The 25,255-nt window shown below is 35.8% G+C and overlaps 1 protein-coding gene across 1 annotated transcript in view; it reads right to left on the minus strand.

Annotated features, from left to right (window-relative positions):
- Positions 1-24,693, minus strand: part of LOC121368553 (scavenger receptor cysteine-rich domain superfamily protein-like) — a 91,048-nt gene extending 66,355 nt beyond the window's left edge. Inside the window, exons 1-7 of the mRNA XM_041493290.1 lie at positions 24,597-24,693; positions 12,625-12,778; positions 7,976-7,995; positions 7,392-7,551; positions 6,656-6,684; positions 5,724-5,877; positions 2,273-2,441 (exon numbers count right to left, since the gene is read on the minus strand). Coding sequence (XP_041349224.1) covers positions 2,273-2,441; positions 5,724-5,877; positions 6,656-6,684; positions 7,392-7,551; positions 7,976-7,995; positions 12,625-12,778; positions 24,597-24,693 — 783 coding nt within the window. The remainder of the gene's footprint in view (positions 1-2,272; positions 2,442-5,723; positions 5,878-6,655; positions 6,685-7,391; positions 7,552-7,975; positions 7,996-12,624; positions 12,779-24,596) is intronic.
- Between the last annotated feature and the right edge of the window lie 562 nt (positions 24,694-25,255).

Raw genomic sequence — 25,255 nt, forward strand, 5'->3', positions numbered from 1 at the left:
GAGCATCAAGTTCAAACGGTGTTTCAGATTTACACATTTGTTCGGTACACATATTTTGTATTTGATGTAGGTTTAGTTGTTGTCATAAGCGTACGAGACAGGGGGCAGGGGCAACTGTACCTGTAGTTCTGGAACAAGCCCACACATTCATTTTACAGTTTGTGTTTTAGCCCTTTGCTGTCTTATGATGAAACGAAACCTTTCATCAAAATAAAGCTTTTGAAGACAAGAACAGACAATAAATATCCGTCAAACACAATTTTGTACCTCCGTTGAAAACAGCATATAAAATATCTCCGGACTATTCAAACCGAGTTCCAAGCAGATTTGTGGAAAGCTTCCTTAGCACATGGACTTCTTACTGGACCAGAATTCGTCAGCCTAAGGTTCCAGGGCCAGAAGAAACTGTAATTTAGTACAGTGTTGTGGAAGAAATGTCCATTAAATACTATACTAAAACGAACAAAATAAAACGTTTACCAATTTGGTACATGTGCTTAAAAAACCCCAAAACAATTGTGATTTTGAACATTAACTCAGACAGTACAAGTAATGGGAGATGTCCAATACAAAATGACATGCGTAAGTTATTACGTCAATTAATTTCGCTTGCTTTTAAAGTACAAAGCAGTTGCACCAAATTACAAACTTTTTTTTTTATCTTAGTATAGTATCATTAGTATGCTCATCACGTCTGATAAGCTTATGACAAAACGTCTTGCCTGAATGAGTTTACCTATTTTGATACTGAAAGGTCAAAGATATCCTGGATTTGACTTTGTGGTATATTCTGTTATATCACAGTTATTAAATAATTATAGTCTGTTCTTAGTAAGTAACGATATATACCTTGTTATTATACACTCATGGAAACATAAGATTTTACAATTTTAAACTCATTATATAAGCGGTATCATTATATATGTATTAATAAACACTGTATGGGCAGGATCTAGCTCAGTTGATAGAGTGCTAACCTGAGGTATCTGGCTTGAAAATTGAATCCTCTCGGTGGACTCATTCTCTGATTGTTTTTTTTCCATCCCAACCATTGCTCCACTACTGGTATATTAGAGACAGTGGTATTGGTTTTCTCAATACTATTTGTCAGAATTATGAAATGTATGACTTTAATTAATACTTTTGATTTTGTGACTCAGCCTGATAAGACATTCATTTTATAGCCTCACTAGTAATAGGTAGTTATTTCCCTTCTCATGCATCTTAAGCTGCGCTAATAAACATCTTGCCACAAGAAAAAAAGAATCGTTATTAAAACAAATTAGATAGCCATGACAACCTGCAACGTTATAGTGCAGTAACGCAATAGCAGTGTGTCGTAGTAGTAGCAATAATAATAATTGTAGTAGTGATAATAGTAGTAGTAGTAGTAGTGATAGTAGTAGTAGTAGGTAGTGATAGTAGTAGCATGTAGTAGAATGTGTAGCATGTAGTAGAATGTAGTAGCATGTAATACCGGTAGTAGTAGCATGCAGTAGTATGTAGTTATAGAATATGTGACTCACAAGAGACATCCCCTCTGTTGGTTAGTGTGACACGTTGAACAAGAAATGTCCCAAACAGATCTACCATCCACCACGGGTTGTAATCATACATGTTGGTGTGACTGCAGTGATCCGCGAGTAAGGAAGTTCCCATGTTGCTATCAACAGCATACTTAGACCCTTCTAGCTGAAACACGCTGCTCATAAACGTAGGTTTCTGTAGTGCAATGTTATCAACCGTGTCGCCTGCAAAGTAGACCCAAAACACCCAACATAATACTAGTGAAAACACAAAGCAAATCGCAATAGACTCACTAAGTATGAAATGTGAACAACCAATCCTTTGTATAATAAAAAAGTGTGCCTGTGTACAAAACATAAAGGGGTGTTTTAATAATCTTTTGTCTCCAAGCTATCATTGAAAATAATCATGTCTTAAAAAGCAATTAGGAAAACTTTTAATAAAATTCCAAATGACATTGAATCGGATGAATTATGAAAACCACCCATTTGAAGATTTGAGTTAAAGCCAATTAGAGAAACTTGACCTTGACTCTGTCCTGGGGTCACAGTGCACTATCCCACTTGTAAACATTCGTACCGAATATTATGTGTCAAAGACAATTATATTAGCCACTCTATAAAACTGTTCCCCGGGAAAACGTATTGCACGTTGGAATGAACTTGGCCAATAATTAAGAACGGGAATAAACTCTATACATATAGATTTACGCTAACTTGAAACAGAAAACCTTACTTGAGACAACATTGCAGGTGACACCTGCATCATTAGCGTGGGAACAGTTGTGGGTTCCCCAATCACTTTTCGTGCAGTTATCCATAGTGGTTTCACCCCCATTACACTGTACATCGTCCAGTAGGATCGTCCCTGTTCCCTGGCCGTAAGTTGCCCCGACGTGAGCTATCCCACCATTACTAAAACAAAGGAGGCATTCACAACTGTCAGCCTTTCTATATTAGCATACTAGGAGTCCTCTATGTTTGCTATCTCTACCCATTCTAAAAGTGTACATAAGAACATTGTTTTTGTAAGAAATACATATTAATCAGCATGTGCTTTGTTTTAGTGTAGAGGTAGCCGTACACCAAATAGTATCGGAGTGGATCAAAGTTCAAGGTGCACCCAACTGTTGATCCCACAGTTGAGCCTGCCATTGGTGATAAATGTGAGAGTATTTGTTGTGATAAAATTTAGTTTAATCTGGCCAGTAAAGTCCTGTAATTTAATTTTAACTAGTGTCAATGTACCAACTAGCATGGTGCTTGAAACATTTGCGGGATCCTATTAAAAATAGCATGTCAATTTGCGTGTGGAAATAGGGTAAGTCATAGACGCTACTCGTTATGTCTGAAATGAGCAGCTTAACCTCGGATTTTTCAAATTATTTACTGGTAGCGTTTATATCCATGGTGTGTATATGTAGGTCGAGCGTATTCCATGCAAGTCTGTCCCGTAATCATGCCCACACAGCCGGGACACACGTTTATGATATATATAGTATATGTTTAGATCTACATAATATAGAATATTGTATTGTTTAAGGAAGAAATGTCATACTTGTTACCCAGGATTCAAACATGATAGTCATGTAGTTTAGACATTTGTTGAAAGAATGTGTATAAACTAAAGAGCTGTACCTAGTCTAAAATGAGTAGGGTGGCAGTCAAGAAACAAGATAAAGTAGGCTAATAGTTGGTGTTTTTCAGTATACAAAAGGGGTACGTCAGGGCGAAAATCTTTCATCCATATTATTCGCTATATATGTAAATGATTTAGATGTACTAATAGATGAACAATGTAAAGGGGTTAAATTAGAGTACAAACATAACAGTACTGATCTATGTATAATAATTATTATGCTACTTTACGCTGATGATAGTTATTTTGGAAGAATCTTCGGACGACCTACACAAATCATTAAAGTTTTTTGGGGTGTTTTTTTAGAATACTGTGATAATTGGAAACTAAAAGTAAGTATTCAGAAGTCAAAAATAGTTATCTTTGGCTCAAAACCACCAACAAATACAGTTTTCTACATCAAATATATAAAATTAGATATTGTTGATAGCTAGGGATATCGAAAAGGCAGATGTTGCTGCCAAGTCTGCTTTGAACTTGCCCCGTGTCCATGTTCGTGTCCCCATCAGTGATTTTAAATTTCATATTAACCAATATATTTTTTAGACTTGGCAAGATGATTGGGACGTTGCGGTTGCGAACAAGCTTCGTTCTATCAAGCCAGTGGCAGTCATCTTAAAGGCGGTGCAGGAAGTAGTCTTGTGCCGTGCCCGCATCGGCCATACATATTTTACACATTCATTTATTTTAAAGAAGGACCCTGCTCCTCAGTGTGAACATTGTCAGTGTACGCTGACTGTGCGCCACATTTTGGTGGAGTGTGATCATCTCAAGCCGACGAGAAATGATATATTTGGCAACAGAAATGTTTTGGAATCTTTTAAATTCCATCCAGAATTAATTGTAAAGTTTTTGAAACATTTTGACTTCTATACAAAGTTTTAAGGTTTACTTACTTCGATTTTATGTATTGTATTATACTTTTCCCCACAGCTCCTTACACTATGGTTTTACATAAATATATATAAATAATATGTTCATATACTTACCATTTGTGACACCCAATAGCCGATGTGTGTTTTTGTGCTGGGGTGTCGTTAAACATTCATTCGTTCATTCCTTCATTGTTGATAGCTATAAATATCTAGGAATCCTATTTACAAGAACTGGATTGTTTGTTCAAGCAAGAAAGGCTCTTATCTCGCAGGCTAAACAAGGATTGACTTTACTAAATATTAGAACCAGGAATCTAAATTTACCTATAGATATTCAATTACTAATTTTTGAAAGCACTAGTTTCCCTATCCTTTTATATTTTTTGGAAATTTGGGACTTTGGTAATAATCAAAACATTGAACAAATACAGTTAAATGTTTTAAGATATATATTGAGGCTAAGAAAGAGTACACCACTGCTCATGATTTATGGAGAATTAGGAGCTTTTCCATTAGAAATGAAGATAAAAATTGGGTCACGTCCACAATATTATCTTTACAATATTCAGTATGGTTATAGGTTTAAATAGTTGATACATATACATGATACTCTAAATAAACAAGGTTTGGGTAATTACTGGTTAAACCAAAACATTTTTTAAAAACTCAGCTTTTATTCATACAGTTTCTGAACGACTAAGAAACTAAAATCTACAAGCTTGGAATGATAACTTAAACTCTTATCCAAAATGCATTACCTATAGGATATTCAAAACACAACATCGAGTGTGAAAACTACCTTCCGTACTTGCCTGAAAAACTTTCAGAACTAGCAATCATTATCTACCCATTGAAACAGGCAGATAGTAGAATATTGAGAAAAAAAAAGATAGAATATGTCCTCTCTGTAACATTGGAGTAGGTGATGAGTTCCACTATTTATTTACTTAAGTTCCACTATTTATTTACTAAGGAAAGAAGTACATATCTAAAGAAATATGTTTTTATATTAGACCCAACACCTTTAAATTAAGTCAGCTATTTAACTCCCAAAAATATCAAATATAAAGAAATTGTGTACATGTATTAATTTGATTAACGTGTTTAAAAACATTTATCTTTCGTAAGTTACTTATTTGTAAGTTTGATTATATTACCTGTATATTATTGTGTATTAATTATGTATTGTACATTTATTTATTTAGTTATTCGAATGTTTAATTGTGTTATTCTTAAAAGCAGTAAAGGTGCTGCCGAAATGTTAGTAAACCACCTCACATGTAACACCGATGGTGTTCTGAGTGAATAACGTTCTGTTCTGTTCTTTTGACTGCATTAGAGCAGTGTTTAACTACGATTATTTAGGCTTCCATTTCTTTAATGGCCAAGCAGTTTCCGTCGAAGATTGTCAAATGCGATATCAAGCGTTGCAGTAGCTTCAAATAAAAATATCATAAATATATTACAACTAAAAAGGGAATTTGTTTATTTATAGGTTTTTGTTTCAGGTGGGGGGGGGGGGGGGGGGGGGGGGGCAACTGTCCACTTCCCTATCGCTATGTACGGCCATGTACTATGATGCATTTTAAATATTTGAACAAATTTATCAAATAACTAAAAATAAAATAAATATCTATATTATGCTTCACCCTACTGAATCATAATTATTTAAAAACTTCATACTTGTATCCCAGCATTCTACAAATAACGGACGCATCCTTTTCATCCCAGTGGTCATCACATATCGTTCCGCTGACTCCATTGCGAACTATTTCCACTCGCCCTTCATTTCTCTGTGGTCCATCGACTAATTCCACTGTGATGTCGCCAGGTGTCTCTGTGTAGATTAAATATTAAATCTATCAGCATTTCATTTAACTGATAATCACAAGATATTGTATTTTGTGATTCTGAACAAACTGAGCGTGCGTGCGCGCGAGCGCACACAAAGCCACGCAGTTATCCACACATAAACGCACGCGCACACATAAAAAAATAACGCAGTATCTGTTTGTATAAGTCAAGAAATGGTTAATGAGGTAGGTTATCGATTTTTAATATAGTATAACATTTAACTCCATCATCAATCAGATATCTGTATAATATTGCATTTATGTCATGCAATTAAAACAATGTGTTGTGGAATAAAACATGTCTTCGTTTTCCACTTACTTGACGTCGTATAACACTTAACTCCTGCGTCATCGGAATGTTGACAGACATGTTGACCCCAGGTAGTTTTTCTACAGGCATCTATTGTTGTTTCATTTCCAGTACAATCCACAGAATGTAACCAAATTTGCCCCGATCCGCTACCATATACCGCACTACTGTAAGGTATTCCACCATAGCTAAAACAAAATTCTGACTGGGTTTAAATGTCCACCTTCAATAGAGTTCACAAATAATCCTTAACATAGTCGTACTTAGCCTAACATCAGTGGGTGACAGGCAGAACAATAAATAAGCTGGACATAGTAATGGAGGGTGTTCTCCAGTAACACACCCAGTACATTTTAAAACTAAAAACATCGCTTTTCGAATTTGTTTTGGGGTATAAATAGCCCCTACCCACCACCCCCGCCCTCAACTGTAGTCCCATATTAAAAGTATACTCGATGCTGGGATTATAAGACGTTTCCTCCTGAAATGGGTTAAAAAAACACACAAAAAACTAAATTTTTTATAATAATCATATCGTATATATAAGTAGACCTTTTTTCAGCTACAGTAAAAAAAAACCAAAGCAACCTTGTATGATTATCGAAATAGTTAAATAAAGGGGTTTTTTTTGTCTAACAGCATCACTAGATCACATTGATTTATTAATCATCAGCTACTGGATGTCAAATATTTAGTAATTTCGACATATATTAGAGAGGAAACCCGCTATATTTTTCCATTAGTAGCAAGAGATCTTTTTATATGCACGATCTCACAGACAGGACAGCAGATACCACGGCTTTTGATATACCAGCTATACCGTGTTATAACAGAATGGATGAATGGACAAACGAACGAAAGAATATATTAATGATTGAAGGAATGCATATTTAACGACGCCTTCACACAAATGGGTGATAAATGTATATGAACGAATGAAAGTCGATAAAACCAGAGGCAGCCAGGTGTGCACAGGGCAGCGTTCTTGAGGTTTAATTGGATATAAGCACGAAAATACGTTACGAGAAAGACGGGGACGAGGATACAACCAGTTTTGACAAAGACAGTTTATGGAGCTGTGGGGTTCCTCTATCCAAGACCTGTTTAAACAATTCTATGAAGTAGAGTATTGTTGCTATGGATGGATCTATTAAACGTAGTATTTAATTGTTTATGAACATGTCTTACTTGTATCCCACCATTCTGCAAATAACAGTGGCATCATTTCCATCCCAATTCTCATCACAAACCGTTCCGTGGACACCACTGCGAATGACCTCCACTCGTCCTTCGTTCAGTTGTGCTCCATTGACTAATTCCACTCTGATGTTGCCTTCACCAGTCACATCTGTATCAAACAAAAGTGAAATTTTAAAATGACTTTAAAAACAAAAACTGAAACCACCCTGTTGAAAAAGATTTATTATAAAGTTTCGTTATCAGAATAGAACAGAACGGATCTGTGTTATCCGTAGCCTGTCATGGACCAATGATTTATCAGATATATTCCGAAAATATATATTCCTATTTTGCTGCAAAAATAAGAGAACATGTATAATTGTAACTAAGTTTAATTCACTACTAGGGTAGTAATATATGTATTTGTTACAAAGGTGTAATGTGGGATTGAATGTCAGTGGTATCGAATTGACTGCCAGTAACACGGCCAACTTCTGACTTTATAAATCGAGGGTTTTGGTTGCAGCAACTATTGACCCCCCCCCCCCCCCCCCCCCCCCCCCGAAAAACCCCCATTCCAATCGCATTTTTACACTGGAAGTTGTCCAGCGTTCTGAAAACAAAAATCGTCATGCACTAGTTTATATTTATGTAAAAATATCTAAAACATGATTTGAATATCGAGTAATGGCTGACTAGAATTATAGTTCCGTATATAATTTAAAAAAATACGCTATATTAAGCTGGAGAAAAGTTAGCTCCTCGGTCTAGTGGATAAGCTGTTGGAAAATCACGCTGATGATGATGATGATGATAACTAGTTTAACGTGCCCATATACTACTAGGGTTTCGAACACGCCCATCCCGAGTCCGACCTCCGATAAGATCGGTGGCCTGACTCGGGATGGAAGGGGAAAGGGGGGGGGGGGGGGTGCAAATGGGCAGAATTTTGAAAGTAGCAATTAGTAAAAAAGTTAATAGAATAAATAAAAATAAATAAAAAGGTTACAAGCCAAAAATAAACAGAATTGACTGCTCGGCCGAATATTTATATAATTTGGAGCATTTTAGAACGACAGTCCAAAATTATATAAGAGAAAGAAGAGAGGATCGGAGTATTTAATAATATTTTTAAAAAAAGAAGTAATTTCGACATAAAATTTTGAACGCAGATCTGAAAGTTTAAAGTCCGATCAATATGTCCACACGAGTGGCCTCGTTAAGACCGTTTGGGTGCACAGCTTAAAGGGACGAGATGGGTTGCATCCCGTCAAGAAAACCCCTAGATTAACAGTCGATAGACGTTGAAGGTGTAGTGCTGTGCTGAAATACAGATCTTGAGAAGCCGGATCCGTCTGAACGAGAGAGAGTTTCAGACTAGGGTATAGTCCAGTCGTCATGGTTTGGTATAGTGGTGCGGACGGGCCCGACTCCGGAGGATACGAGATGGTATCACTATAAAGCAAGGTAAAGTCTAGAAAAAGAGTAGTAGGGGCCGACCCCGCATCCTATTTCTTCTTAGAGTGGGGCGGTCAATCTTCCAGTGCTGCTAGGACAGGCTCGGACATGTAGAGACTAAACGCGAACAACCGTGGCGTTCTGCAGAATTGCCGTCATACGAGTCACGAAAAAAACCAAGTCGACAGTCAGACGGAGAAATGACGTGGAGGCAAGGAATCTCGCTAAAAAAGAATCCAACCTGGTGGTGCAGGCTGTCGAAACGAGAAGCGTTCCAGCGTTCAATCAGTTCCAATGGCCGCATACATCCCAGTACAAAACTTCATTTCGCTGACAAAACAACGAAATGAAGGACCCCCAAGTCGAGCACACGAAAGCACGTGCAGTGTGCACACGCGAAACAAACACGTCTTACTGCGTGGGGCTCCAGACTGGGAATGAAATCACGCTGACGGCAATTGTTCAAAACTGGCTCAAACGATCATTCATCTGTCTTATCTATTGCCCTCTACCTATTGATGTCATCATTTTAATATAAAACACTTTCCAGTTTCTCTCACGACCCTGTTTGTCATTTCCCTCCGATTTTGAAGCTGTCCACACCATCACCTACCTATCTCAACTTTCTCCACGGATGCTGTCTTTGTGAACTCCCCTGCACCCACTTGGCAACCTCGTCATCTGCCGCTAATAAAACTGGTCTCACCCACGGCACTAACTAACGATTGCCGGTAGTAGGGGAGTATAGTATGTGGTTACATGTGCCTCTTAACAATGCCAGAAGTAACCACTAAACACTTTTTGAACTGGCCAGACTAAATTCACTGCTAAAGCTCATGGGAAATGGCGAGTGTGTGGCACAGATAGGCACAAGAGACAAATAACTGTCGGTATTGGATGAATGAATGAACAAACGAACGAACGAATACATTTGATTGAAATAATGGATATTTAACGACGCCCTAGCACAAATGGGTGATTAATGTGTGCATGTAATGGAAGTCGACACAACCAGAGACAGCCAGATAGTCGGAGTGTGTAAATTAATCGAGGTCACGGCACTGCGTTTATTGACATTTAAGCAATTGTGATCACTACGGTGACGCTCCATAAATACATCGGCTATTGGGTGTCAAACTATGGTAATTCAAAACATGAAGTGATCGTCTTGGTAAGGGATGCCAGTTGCCGAATCGTTTTATGACAACGTATTAATTCAAATATAAAGGTTGTTTAGAGACAAGTGTAATTATGATTGCACATTATTGTGTAAACTACATTAATTTCGAAAACATATGTCTACATATGACTGCAATATGTCAATTTAATTTGCCACTTAGCCTTTCTGGAGTAAACGACTTGTAGGCTAGGAATGTATGGTTTGCTTCTGTGAGAAAGCAACATATGACGTCCACTAAAGCGATCCTGGCTAGGGATTTTTGAAGCAATCTTATTGCTACGACATCGTAAAACCATCGTAGGCTATGGCGTCACTATAGAACCTGCCATAGTGACGTCATAGCTTACAATGGATTTACGATATGGTTGCGCCAATATAGCTTCGAAAATATGGGCCCTGGTCCAAACTTGCTTTGGTGCAAACTTGGGCGATTGACTTGATTTGTTCATAACATTCGTCCCATGTTGTTTCTCAACGTGCTTTAGCCAGAGTTTCTTTTCCGAGGTGGACCTTACGATAATAGGTCACAGTTGACAGCTTGTAAAGCATTTTCCATCGACGAGCAATAGTTCAAGATGAACTGGGTCAGTCTTTACCAATGTAGCATAGGATCCTGTATCCCACTTACAATATTCAATGCTGGCTTCCTGGGGGGGGGGGGGGGGGGGGGGGGGGGGGGGGGGGGGGGGGGGGTTTCTAAGAAAGAAAGGCCCGATTATCCATTTTTGCAGTTCAATGAGTTGAGGAAATCTTTTAGACACATTCTGGCCACCCATTGTTTTAATATTCATGTTCGTTATGTCAAATATATAATTAATATCACCTTGTTCAATAATAATATCAAGAATGTCATGAGTGTCACCCGAGTTCTTGAACCCGAGCTCTAGATAGCAAATGTTCCTCATGCCAAAAGCTTTCTTCAAGTGTTTAAGTGTCCTTTACAAAGGGCGAGTCAGCCCTTGTCTCAAAACACGAACAATACGAGGTGAAGGCGGCATCATTCTTCAAACAATATCTAATCCATGGTTACTTTTGCTGCCATGACATGTTATACTTTCTTTTTAAAGTTACTGAGAAGATAAAGGTTTTAGATGGTTTGAATTTGAATCTTTCAAATAAATAAGAATAACTTTTGAGGTCATCGTTTTAAATCTAAAATCAGCAGAGTCATAGAAATGAACTCTTCACCTTCTTGAAAAGGAAGATCCCTTGTACATTGCTTGTCACTGGTAGGTCTAAGCAAAAAGGGTACAAACAAATGTCAATGTAAAACAGATTGTGCAAGAACTATCTGCTGATACAAAGTATAGATTATGGGATGTACTACCAGAATGTTGAGAGCACTCGGGATATTGATATCGCTGATGACGATGATGAAGATGACCTGTGTACATTAGAGTCTTAGACTTCAGACATCATAGTGGATATCAGTGATTATTATGTTTAAGGAAACTGATAAATGGTCAAGTTTGTCAAGCTTCTTCTTGTGGTTCTATTGGTAATTTAGTTCAGTTTTAAGACCTTTCAGATGTTATATTTGTGAATTGAAATATGATTAACTTAATTATGTGCATTATAACTGGTTGCCCCTGTGCGTGCTGTAAGCTCACCGTGGTGCAGGGGTGTAACATTCTCTTTGAGAATGGCCAATACAGCACAAATTGAAATTTTGAGTAAAAGTCAGTATCTGTCTGTGATATTTGTATTTTTGCACAGTTCTTTACACTGTGTTTTTATTTAAATCTTTTTATATTGATGTTGATCATAATTTCTTTGCATTACCATAGTTTGACACCCAATAGCCGATGTATTTTTCGTGCTGGGGTGTCGTTAAACATTCATTCATTCATATAACTGGTTGTTGTACATTTACTGTTTCACCGTAAAGGCATGGTTTGAGTATTATGGAGTAAAATTATGTTTCCCAAGCAAAACGGAGGTCATGCGCCTATTAGACCTCCTCCCACTATTACCAAATCATCAACTGTCTACATTTACCTGACCAAGGATTATCATTACATTTAACTCCCGCATCTTCGCCATGGTAGCAGTTATGTTGACCCCAGGCACTTTTAGAACATGACTCTAACGCTCACGTCTCTCTTAATAAATTAATTTTATCCTATATAATTAATTACTAGTGATAGATATGTATGTATAAAATACAAAGATGAATATCATTAGTATGGAGTTGAATGTCAATAATGTAGTTAGCATATGTGAATACGGATTTGGTTACTGTCAATATTTGTTCACTTATATGAAGTCACGGACTTAATAGATGTGGTGGCAGTACTTATGATTGGGGCAGGGTTTTTTTTAGTAAAGTAGCCTAGTAGTGACAGTCCTCTTTGTGGAGGTGCAGAAAGGATGTATTGTCCAGTAAAATATCTCACTGGGAGTAGTTCTACATTGCGCAGAGATACTGTCTTGATCATGGCCAACGTTCTATCATTCAGGTTTACATACACAACGGATATGCAACCAACACAGAAGAATAACACAAGAACAATCCAACACACACACACACACACACACACACACACACACACACACACACACACACACACACACGTTCCGTGTCTATGAAGAAAATTGTCTTACCCATATCCCAGCATCCTACAGATAACAGCGGCGTCGGCATCATCCCATCTGTCGTCACACACGGTCCCACGTTCTCCATCGCGGATGATTTCCACTCTTCCTTCGTTTGGATGTGGTCCATTAACTAACTGTACTACGACAGCGCCTTGCACATCTACAGCAAATTAAGAGAGTATTATGACTAACAATCGATATGTTATTTAGAATAGTATTCATTTTTGTACATTATCAATTAAGGTGTTCTGATTGTAAAAATGATAGGCATCATTATTTTTCTACCCAGGATCAGCCGCCATTTTGATTTTCAAAATTGCATCTATTTTGCTTTCTGATTTTAAATAATTTTATGATCGCTCGGAACCTATGTTTGTTTCTAATTCGGGTAATCAGTCAAATGTAAATTGACAGAATGTTTAAGTAACGCAATTTAAAAGGTCAAGGTTAGTGTTTATAGCTCATTGGATCAATATACTGGATACGGATATTTTTGGGGGATATGACAGAACTTACCTCCTTTAGGTTAGGTTATTTCCAGGGTTTTTTGTGGGGGTTTTCTTTCTTGTGTGACATAATGCCAGAATACCTTTTTCCTCAATATTGTTCCATGTTTCAGATGAGGAAAATCCACCACGTTTGAAAAGGTCAAGGTGGACTGGGAGAATCAACTTACATTTTCCATTGGTGACCTAGTTGATTTATTATTTTTCATTGTATTTGCAGATTTTATAGCATACAGTTTTTTAATAAAACAACTCCACGCAGTGCTGGGAAGGAGAAGGCTGAGAGAAAAAAACAAATTCTGAATGGCATACGTATACATGTAAGTAACGGTAAGGGATCAAACATTGTCCAGAAAACATATCAAACCATACTGTATTATCTTCAAAATACATACAACGTATAGAAACAAAAACAAAACATAAGCACGATTATTTACTATATTACTGGACACTGCTACATTTACCTACAACAACAAACTCAAAAATGTTAACTACACCACTCAAGACACTGATAATGGCTCTTTGAATGTGCGATTTCAGTACGCCAAGTGTTTTGATTTGAAAGTTCCCATTTCAGTGTATGAACTGTGTAGTATTTATTGTTGTCGGCATCCAATACTTAGAGGAAGTCCTCAAGAAGATTTGACATGCTCCTTATGTTCACTCTACCATCACCAAATCATCGAAAGCATTAGTTGTATAACAACTGGATTTAAAGATTCATCTCGAATAAACCGGTTGGCATATTTCCCTCACCAATCGGCGCTAGTAAGAGTAGCGTGGCCAACTAGTTCGTTACCCTTCAACAATATTGATAAATGTATTTTTGTCAGACTGGATGAGACGAAAATCTGAGGAGACAAGTGACTGCGCCTATATTCAGTGCATTCTCATTTTTTATAATTCCGGTAATTCCTCATGCAATCTTGACTTGTCTGATAACTTGATCCAATAATTGATGTTTCACAAATAGAAAGGCGAATAGCATGCTCGATTTTGTTACAAACTGACCACGCTTCTAATTTTCTTGGTATGAATGAATGAATGCATGAATGAATGAATGAATGCTTAATGACACCCCTGCTCGAAAATTACATCGGTTACTGGGTGTCAAACGGTGATAAGTGCAAACATGAAGTGATGATCAACATCAATATTACAATTCAACAATTAAATTAAAACACAGTGTAAAGAACTGTGCAAAAATACAAATATCACAGATAGATAATATTGAAATGTACAATAAAAGTCAGTATCACGTGTTCTTGGTATGTACTCTTGAGCACCATCATTGGAGCAAGTGAACTGGCATAACTGAAGAGATCATGAGCACATTAGAAGTAATACTTCACTTGATCTGCTATAGCATCAAGATGAAGCTCCCACTCTTCCTGTCTGCACACTTAAATCAAGTACAGTAAATACACGTAAGTAATTGTATATGTACAGTATCGAAGTGTGGCATTAAATATGTTTATGTCGACTCGAGGTTCTTGTTTATATTCAATAACAATTCAAATATGCTGTCCCTGACACACACCCCATCTACTTTGGCTGATTGGATTAATTTGTATCAATTAATGGTCAATAAGTGAGACGTCGGTGTTTTGGTCTAACTCGTCCCCAGTGAACCGTTTGAACTCACTGGGTGGGACGCAAACCCAATACCTACCAGACTTATATTCGAAGGTTTAACCACTACTATGATCCACTAAGGCTGGCCATTAAACTGGTCTGTGAATATTGAATATGCATACATTTAGTTAAAGACATCTGTGATGTAACCTTGTCTATTGTGAAGCGTATTACAGCAGTGTCATGGGTACTTCAGGATCATTGTTTCATGGTGGTGTTGTGCAATTGCGCCAAATAGTTGTTCAAAGCAAGTCATGAAGTTGGTGTTGTGTGTTTGGTACTGAACATCGGGACGTACTGTCAAGTTTGAATACATTCCAGTGCTGATATTTTGGACTGCCGATAAGCAATATAGTTCAGGCCCAATGAGGAAGTATGGTGTAATCAAGCCCACTTCCTTCAAGATAGAATGACAAGAAGAAAAAAGCACCAAACTCACTCAAACAAAAACCCAGTTGGTATTCACTGTTGAAGACGGCAGCTTCGTTATCCTATCACACATATCACGTTGTTATTAACGTTTTGAGAAAACACTATGATCAGTTCGAGTTTATACTTAAATGGAAGATGGTTTCACTGTGTGTATTTGATTATCGTTTTGTTGATGTGACAGTGTACAGCTAGCCACGTTGACATGGTGGCGTTTTTCAAACATTTAGCATCTATTAACTGTTGACAGGTCTTTAGAACAGTTTATTGGCCTTCAATACTAATATTACCAATGCTTTTAGCTGTGCGAAAAGGACAAGAATGAAATGTTTGATTTAACGACGCACTCCACACATTTTATTTACGGTTATATGGCGTCAGACATACGGTTAAGGACCACACAGATATTGAGAGAGGGAACCCGCTGTCGCCACTTCATGGGCTACTTTTTTTATTAGCAGCAAGGGTTCTTTTAAATGCACCATCCCACAGACAGGGTTGTACATACCACTTTGATATACCAATCGTGGTACATTGGCTCGTACGAGAAATAGCCCAATGGGCCCACTGACGGGGATCGATCCCACACCGACCGCGCATCGAACGAGCGCTGTACCATTGGGCTACGTCTCGCCCCTCTGCGCGAAAAGGATGCCATACTCATAAATATATGGGCTTGCCTTTAAAGGTACTTGGACCTTTTAACATATTGCATGGTATTTCCGTTTAAATGAATGAATCAATGAATGAATGAATGTTTAACGACACCCCAGCACGAAAAATACATCGGCTATTGGGTGTCAAACTATGGTAATGCAAACAAATAAGGTGATGATGAACATGAATATAAAAATTCAAGATTTAAAAAAACCCAGTGTAAAGAACTGTACAAAAATACAAATATCACAGATAGATACTGACTTTTACTGAAAATTTCAATTTGTGCTTTATTGGCCATTCTCAAAGAGAATGTTACACCCCTGCCCCACGGTGAGGTTACAGCATGCGCAGGGGTTTCCGTCTAAAACTTAGTTTCTTGCTTGGGATAGTAATTTGTCATATCTAGTCATGCAAAAAGTATAAATTCATCCGGCCACCCCAGATTCCAAAAATATTCAAATCTTACCTGAACATCAGTAAATATTTAAGTAAGAATCAACTGAAGTGTTGTGAATTGTCACACGGCAATAAAATAATATGTAGTTACAAAAACCTAGCTTCGTCAAAATTGTGACTAGTACAAAACGGTAATTACTTATTAAGATACTATTTTTAGCTTCTACAAGAAAACAAACTTATATATATATATATATTATAATCCTCAGCAAGAAACTACGCTCCAACAAGAACTACCATACAACGTTTTAAAGGACTATGTACCTTTAACTGATACGGATTTAAGACACTGAAATTGATAACACGAGGTCTACATTGTCTTACAAATACTTTCAAAATGACATTTATTATTATTTGTGTTCGATATGGCCATCAATTATATATTTATAATAAACAATGAAGAATAGTTATTTTTACCGTGTTTCCCTCTCATTAACGCAATGACTTAAGGCCATTTTCTTAATATAAATACTGTTAATAATACAAAGCAATTGCAACATAAAACTATGATAGAAATATGATAGAAATAAGAATACAGTTGCAACTTAAAATGATCACTATACTAGTGTCAGTGTCATCGATTGTAATTAAAATATTGCTACTCGTATTGTTTTTGCTTTATTGAAACACGGAAGCGATCGATATTAAAGAGTATCAAATATGTATACATTATTATCCGTATGACCGAGCCAGGGCTCGTGGGATTAAAAAGACATATATATTACTATAGTATGTCATTTTTTTTATGTTCGTGAAAGGACGTTTACAACTGATTAGAAAACAAAAACAAACATTCGCTATATGTTCATTAATATTTCAGTAAACAACGATCTGTAAATCAATTCAACTGAGCTACTTCTTTTTCTTTCACAAAGTTACATCCAAATTGGTATTGATAACCTATGCGAGTTGGATTATTGGTTATTGCACTCGTTACGGTCGAATAAAGAGCCGGTAGTGTTTAATAACTGACAGGTTAAGCGTCACGCTATCAGTTGTGTGAGATGAATAGAGTCGCTCTTTTGAAAACTGATGTAAATCTACATTAGAAGATAATAAATTAGTTACCAGTCCTTATCAAATTTATGTTCAGAAATAAATAATTTTCATTTAACACGAGCTATAGCGAATGACAAATGAAAATGATTTAACGAGGGACATGGTGGATTAATACTTAATATACTTAAGTACAAATGCAAATCTGGGTTTGCTTTCATACAGGCATGCAATTTTACGCACGTATGTAACTTGCGAACGAGCTTCAACGAATGAAAAATTAAACGTATTAAATGAAGGACATGGTTGATTAATATTTAATATACTTCAGTACGACACAGGCAAATCTGATTTTGTTGTCATATACATATGTAAGGTTTCGCATGTATGTAACTTGAGCATATGTACGCAGTTTTAGGTATGTTTGTCTTTAAAATAAGATAAAGCAAAAACTATTTGATATATTAGTTCGTAGCACAAACCCAGTAAATTTAAGTTATTGTTATTGTTTCATCAAATTGAATATCCCAGCGATCCCTGCAAATTGTTTCTAAACAAGGACTTGACGATGTGCCACTGACACATTGCTGATAACAAGCAGTCCATGACTTGCTTGTGATTGTAAATTCCATAATACAGCGTTTAAGTTATATCAATATTTTGTTTACCAAAATCAGTAAGAATTGCAACAAACAACAGTTTTGTCTTCCTTTCTTTTTTCTTCTTTTTTTTTATCAATTTATCAGATAGGATCAGTGCATTTGGGGGTATCTGTATGAAGAAATTGCTTTTTCTGAAGACGTTATACATGGTTGTTGAGTCTCTGAAGTGAAATTCTTTGTCATTCGCAAAAATAGCTCTCTCCTAGTTTCTCCCCCGAGTTCGTTTGTCATGATGACACTTCTGTTCATATCATTTGCAATGTTGATTAATAGCTGGCTTGCACCAAGTTCAGGTGGTCTCTCCCTTCTCTCTCCCCCCCCCCCCCCCCAAAAAAAAAGAGCTCTCTCTCTCTCTCGATTGACATCCAATAGTAGATAGTTAATAAATCAATGTGCTCAAGTAGTATATATTTTTGCGGAATGTGGCAATGGGTAAGTGTAAAGACAGTGGTCGGCAGTACACATCTCAAGAGGACATGCGATCAGAACGATCGAAAGTTGTTAAAACGGCTTTGTGTATTATATTATAGATATAGCGTTACATATGACAATATATATATATATATGCAAATTATGGAGAATCTTAATATAATATATATATATATATATATTATATATTTGAAATAGTATGTACATAAATGTCTAAAAGATTTCCTAAAAAGTCCAACAAATTATGTAAGTATTTTTTGACAAATTGGTACCCATGTTTATTGCAATTTACGATGAGTGACCTCTGGGGCTAATTTTAGAAGCCATATAGGGTGTATACTACCAAATCAAATCCCATAGACGATAATAGTAACATATGTGGCTAAAACACCTATTTTGAATTACCATAGTTTGACACTCAATATCCGATGTATTTTTCGTGCTGGGGTGTCGTTAAACATTCATTCATTCATTCATTCTGAGATAAGGGGTAGCGTCTATGACTACCCTAGTTCCGCACAAAATTCGAGTACTTTTTTACAGGTACCCCACACATGTTTTAAGCACAAGGCTACTTGACAGAGTAGTACTAGATGAAATAAAATTGCATACGTTTTTTGTCCAGATAAAACTATTTATTTTTACAACCAACACACTCACGTGCATCACAAATCACAGGACTTGTGGTGTTCACTTCTCTATCAAAAGTTCGGTGCACCTCGATCTTTGACACAGCCGGAAGTTATTTGGTTTAGTACTACCTTTAGGGTCAGTTGAGGTTAAAATGGAGAAGTTGTGGTTTTAATACGTTTTTCATATCTTCGACTATAGGGATTTTAAAAAAACCCACACACCTCATAACAGCATAGATACTAGGCATACTCCTGATTATTATGAATGTAACTGATTAGTGTAATATACTCAGCGTCACTATTGAAGGGTCACTCATATTGTTAGTACTGCACATGTTAACGATGGCCGTCCAAAAAACAAATCCTTCGTGGATTATGCCTAGAGTGAGGTTTCCTAAGTAGCATTTGGATTCTTGACCCTTGTGATATTTCAGGCTATGCTTAGCTACTGGTTGATACTTTTCTCTTGTTTCAGCTCTTTACAGTCTTTTCCTTTCGAATCCAAAAATACAATTTCTTTCTTTCTTTTTAATCATGTCCTAATGTTGGTTAACTATTTTTGGTGGGGCAGACGTCAGGCCTTGTGGATTTCAAAATTTAACTTGCTATCTTTAAACAAGATATATTTTATGAAGCTCAGTATACGTGTACTCGTTATGGTATTAGTAATTGATACCTTAAAAGAGAAGGCGCTATGGCATGTTTAAAGATTTTGACACTAAACAGTCAGGGACTTGGGGATTCAGAAAAGAGAAAAGATGTGTTAAACTATTTAAAATGTCGGAACTATAACATTTATTGTCTCCAGGATACACATTTTACAACAGCCTTAGAACCGTATATACAGACGCAATGGGGCTACAAATGCCAGAGGCGTAGCCGTTATGATTAATAATAACTTCGAATATAGTGTACACAAAATTAAAACGGACAACTTGGGGAATTTTATTTTAATAGATATTACAATTGAAGGTGAAAGAATTACACTAGCAAATATATATGGACCAAATGATGACAACATAATTTTCTTTCAAAACATATTTGAGTATATTGTACAATTTGGAAACTATAAATTCATAGTATGTGGAGACTTTAATCTAGTATTAAATCAAGACTTGGACACTAAAAACTATTTACATGTTAACCACCCAAAGGCTCAAAAAGTAGTTGTTGAAAATATGGAAATGTTTGATGTAAAGGATGCATTTAGAGAATTATATCCAAATTTTAGACGATATACTTGGAGAAAAAAGACACCGCCAAAACAAGCCAGATTAGATTTTTTCCTTATAACAAATAATTTAATGCCAACTGCAGAGAAAATAATAGTTGAAAATAGCTATCGCTCAGACCACTCAGCAGTAGTTTTATTTATGCAGCTAAACCAATTTAAAACAGGTAGAGGTCTGTGGAAATTCAATAATTCATTGCTATTATGTAAAGATTATGTTAATCTAGTAAAGGATACAATCACAAAAATTAAATACCAATATGCAGTACCAGTATATAATTATGAAAAACTAGAATTGATTTCGGATGATGAAATCCATTTTTCTGTAAACGACCAACTTTTCTTAGAAACACTGCTCATGGAAATAAGAGGTAAAACAATATCTTATGCAGCTTTTAAAAAGAAACAAAATAATGAATTAGAAACTAAGTTGTGCGATGATATTAAACGTTTGGAGGAAGAAGAAAATATTGATTCAAAAGAAATTGAAAAAACACTTATGTATTAATGGAACTGCGAAGAGAAAAGCTTAAAGGTCATTATATTCGGTCACGTGCAAAATGGATAGAAGAAGGAGAAAAACCAACAAAATATTTTTGTAACTTAGAATCAAGGAACTATTTTAGCAAACTTGTTTCAAGAATACGTTTAGAAAATGGAAAAGAAATCCGAGACCAAGAAGAAATTCTTAAAGAAACTAGAGCTTTCTATCAAAAACTTTACTCCGCACCAGAAGGACAAGATGACAACGATATAATAGAAAAAAATGGGTGGATTAAACTTTAATAAATTAACTGATGAAGAATCTGAACAATTAGAAGGTGAATTAAAATACTCAGAAGTACTAGCATTTCTCAAAACTATGAAAAACGATAAAAGTCCTGGATCTGATGTATGTCCAGTGTACAAAAATCAGGTATAATTACATGTGTCCCCAAAGCAAATAAACCTAAATAATTTCTTTAAAACTGGAGGCCGTTAACTTTATTGAACTGTACATCCGGCTGTATCGCAAACAGAATAAAACAGGTATTAGATAAAATAATAAATAATGATCAAACCGGCTTTATTAAAGGGACACACCCTAGTTTCAACCCGTGAAAATTAACACTAAGTTTAGTTAATCTACAAACCTGTAACACATTTGGACAAAGTTACAATTGAGTGAAACATGAGTCTCTGACTTTGAAATGGTGAAATACCCTCTAAAAATAGACTAAAACTGAGTCCATAACTGTTACTTCTCAGTCGCACGTGCGTTTTTAAAAATATGAGAAATGTATTTTGTGATATTGAAACAACCAGGATGACCATGTACGGATATGGATAATGTAAACAATAAAATCTAAGTAAAGTATGATTTCAGTTATCCAAAACGGCTTCAATAGTGAAAAATATGTCTTAGTATTTAAAAACTAGGGTATGCCCCATTAAAGGACGATATATTGGAGAAAACATTAGACTCATATACGACATTATGCAGTACACTGAAACACAGAACATTTCAGGTTTATTGCAACTTGTCGATTTCGAGAAGGCCTTTGATTCGGTATCGTGGTCATTCATAAATAAAGTGCTTGATATTTTTAATTTTAAATCTTCGATTAAAAATTGGATCAAAACATTGTATAACAACTCCTTATCAAGAATATTGCAAAATGATTTTCTGTCTGAACCGTTCATGCTAGAAAGTGGGTGTAGACAAGGGGACCCGTTGTCGCCATATATTTTTATTATTTGTGCTGAAATTTTAGCTATTATTGTTAGAAATAACGAAGCCATTAAAGGTATTGATATAAACGGCCAATAATACCTTATATCGCAATACGCCGATGACACAAGCTTCATTCTTGACGGATCTCCTGAGTCCTTGTACGGTATATTTAAAGTTTTAGATTATTACGCACGTATTTCTGGTTTAAAAATAAATTATTCTAAATCAAAAGCCATATGGATTGGAAGTAAAAAGTTCTCTAACGAGGTTTTTCACCATGCACGATGGAAGTTGGAATGGGGGGCAACAGATTTTTGTATACTTGGTATTAATTTCTCAGTTACCTTGGAACATATCATGCATCTAAATTATAATATTAAAGTACTGGAAATTCAAAAATTAATAACATTATGGTCCATTAGAAAATTAACGGTTTTGGGGAGAATAACTGTTCTTAAAACCTTAATAATACCCAAGCTAATATATTTGCTAATATCATTGCCAGACCCAGGGAAAGGTTTTTTAACAAATATAACGACGCTATTTCATAAATTTATTTGGCAGAATAAACCAGAAAAGCTCAAACGTAATTTAATAGCACAAGGTTATAAAGCAGGGGGTATTAAAATGTTAAACATATATCATTTTAAAAACTCATTAAAATGTTCATGGATACGAAGACTGCTTTTAAACAATTCAAAGTGGGTTACTCTTTTCAAATCCGTTACAGGTATCTCAAACAACGATTTAATAATATATGGTGATCCTTTTATTTCTAAAAAATGCAATGAGATGTCAAACATGTTTTGGAAAGATACATTACTGAGTTGGATAACTACTGAACAAAAACGTAAGCCACAATCTGTAGATGATATTTTATCAGTTAATATTTGGCATAATAGTGAAATAGTTATAACTCATAAACCATTTTTATATAAACATTATGCCCAAAAAGGTATAATCTTCATAAACAATTTAGTAGATGATTATGGAGAATTTTTAAAGTATGAACAATTTGCAGAAAAATATCATGTTAATTCAAATTTCATTAGCTATGCTTCACTAATAAATGCTGTGAAATCATTCATATCAACATTTAGTGATTTAAGGGACGATCGTTTCAAAAAAGTGAATAATGCAATTTTTCCTTTTAGGTTAAGACTTATTTTGAAAAGTAAACAGGGATGTACGGACATGTATCGCATACTCAACCATAAACACATAATCCCAAAAGCGCAGATAAAATATAGAAATCAAGGATTTAATTTTGACTCAAGTGATTGGGAAGAATACTATGAATTACCTTTCCAAAGCATTAATGATACAACTTTACTATGGTTTCAGTATCGCATCCTACATCGGATTTTAGCAACAAACACTTTTCTATATATGATTCATTATGTAGATTCTAATATGTGTATATTCTGTAATAACTTCCCAGAAACTCTACAACATCTTTCCTATGAATGCACTCAGGTTAATACTTTATGGAAATCTGTAGAAGACTGGGTTTTGTCCAAAACAGGAATTGTTGTCCACTTTGACAAACATATTGTTATGTTTGGTATTATTAACAAAAAGAACGTTAATATAATTAACTGGCTAATTATTAACATTAAATATTATATATACTGTACGAAAATGCAAGAAAAAAAATTAACTATCGCGTCCGTTCAAAACGTGTTGCAAAACAAATTTGAAATTGAGAAATATATTTATTTCAAAAACTGCAACTATGAAAAGTTTAATAAAGAACGGGCACAATGGCTCAACCTTTTTATATAGTGAAAGAAAGAGAAAAAACTCATTACACTCAGATAACGATCTACTCAAAGGAAAAACTTTTTGTAATTGCATGTTCATATAACATTCCAACACAGGCCCGACTGCTGTTCCTGTTGTTATTATCATGAGTTTAATTCTGCTTCGTTACTCATTATCAACTTTAGTTTTTTTTTTCCTCTTCTTCTTTTTTTTTCTTCTTCTTTTTCTTCTTGTTTTCCTTCGTTTTCTTCTTCTTCTTCTCTCGTTGTTACCCTTTTTTCTTTTTCTTTTTTAAAAGTCCTGGACCATCAGACGTGCATAAAAGGAAGTACTATTTTATTTTGATTTGTACCTGCATATATCAGAATAGAATGTAATGTGAGTGCGTACGTGCGTGCGTGTATGCGTATGTATGTGTGTATGTTTGTATATATGTATGTATGTATGTTTACACATGTATGAATATTAATTTTAAGATAAATTGTAAGGCGGTGTATCAGGGCTCCCCAACCCTGGCATTGTCTAATGGTCTGGGGACAAAAAAAAAAGAAAAAAAGAAAAAAAAAGTAGCATTTGGATTTCAATATGAGTAATGGGACTTCCGGTTAGAACAGAATGGTAAATGTTATGTAAACACATGTACATACTATCACACCAACAAATGGGTTGTCTCAACGCATCCATATCTGACATTATGTATGTTGTGCCCGTATAATGCGTTCTCACCATGGGTATAAAAGTGTGCATGATTGCCATCCACACATTCACGCACACTTTAATTGAAAATGCGTCGTGCTTTTGCTTTGCTTAATGCTGTCCCTGATATTTGTGCATAGGAAACGGATCACCCATTAACACTCTGACTGACATTAAAATGCTTTGCTACTTCTCGTTCACTGTGTTCAACCTGTATCCGACCTGCTTCATTGCCCTTCTCAACATTAGTCAAAACACGACGCATTTTCAACTGAAGTATGCGTTAAAGTGTACAGAATTTCAGACATGGATGTCGTTAACATGTGTAGTACTAACACTATGAGTGACCCTTCAATAGTGACGCTGAGTATATTATGTAACAATTTACATATAAACTGTGAAAAATCTAGAAGAAAAAAAAGAAGCAGAAACAAAAGCTAGAAACAAGCTAGCCGTTATGCGGAAATTAGCAGGAACCAGCTGGGAGAGCAAATGCGTGGATCCTGAAGAGAGTATATGAAGGAACCAGCTGGAAGAGCAAATGAGTGGATCCCCAAGAGAGTATATGAAGGAACCATAACTCGAGTACGGTTCAACAGCCTGGTCAACGACAGCAAAGACAAACCAGAAAACTCTAATAGTCCTGCAGCAAAGGGTAAATAAGGGTCTTAATTTTTTTAGTATAGGGGCCGGAAGTATAACATCTGTCACTATGGCTGAAATTAATATCTAGGGTGTGGTGTTCATGAAAATATAAGATAACATTTTCTAAAGTTGGTGCGAACATCATGGCGGCCGTTTTTCAAAATGGCCGCCAGTTCGTCATC

This window comes from Gigantopelta aegis, chromosome 3, assembly GCF_016097555.1.
Source record: "Gigantopelta aegis isolate Gae_Host chromosome 3, Gae_host_genome, whole genome shotgun sequence".
Lineage (NCBI taxonomy): Eukaryota > Metazoa > Mollusca > Gastropoda > Neomphalida > Peltospiridae > Gigantopelta > Gigantopelta aegis.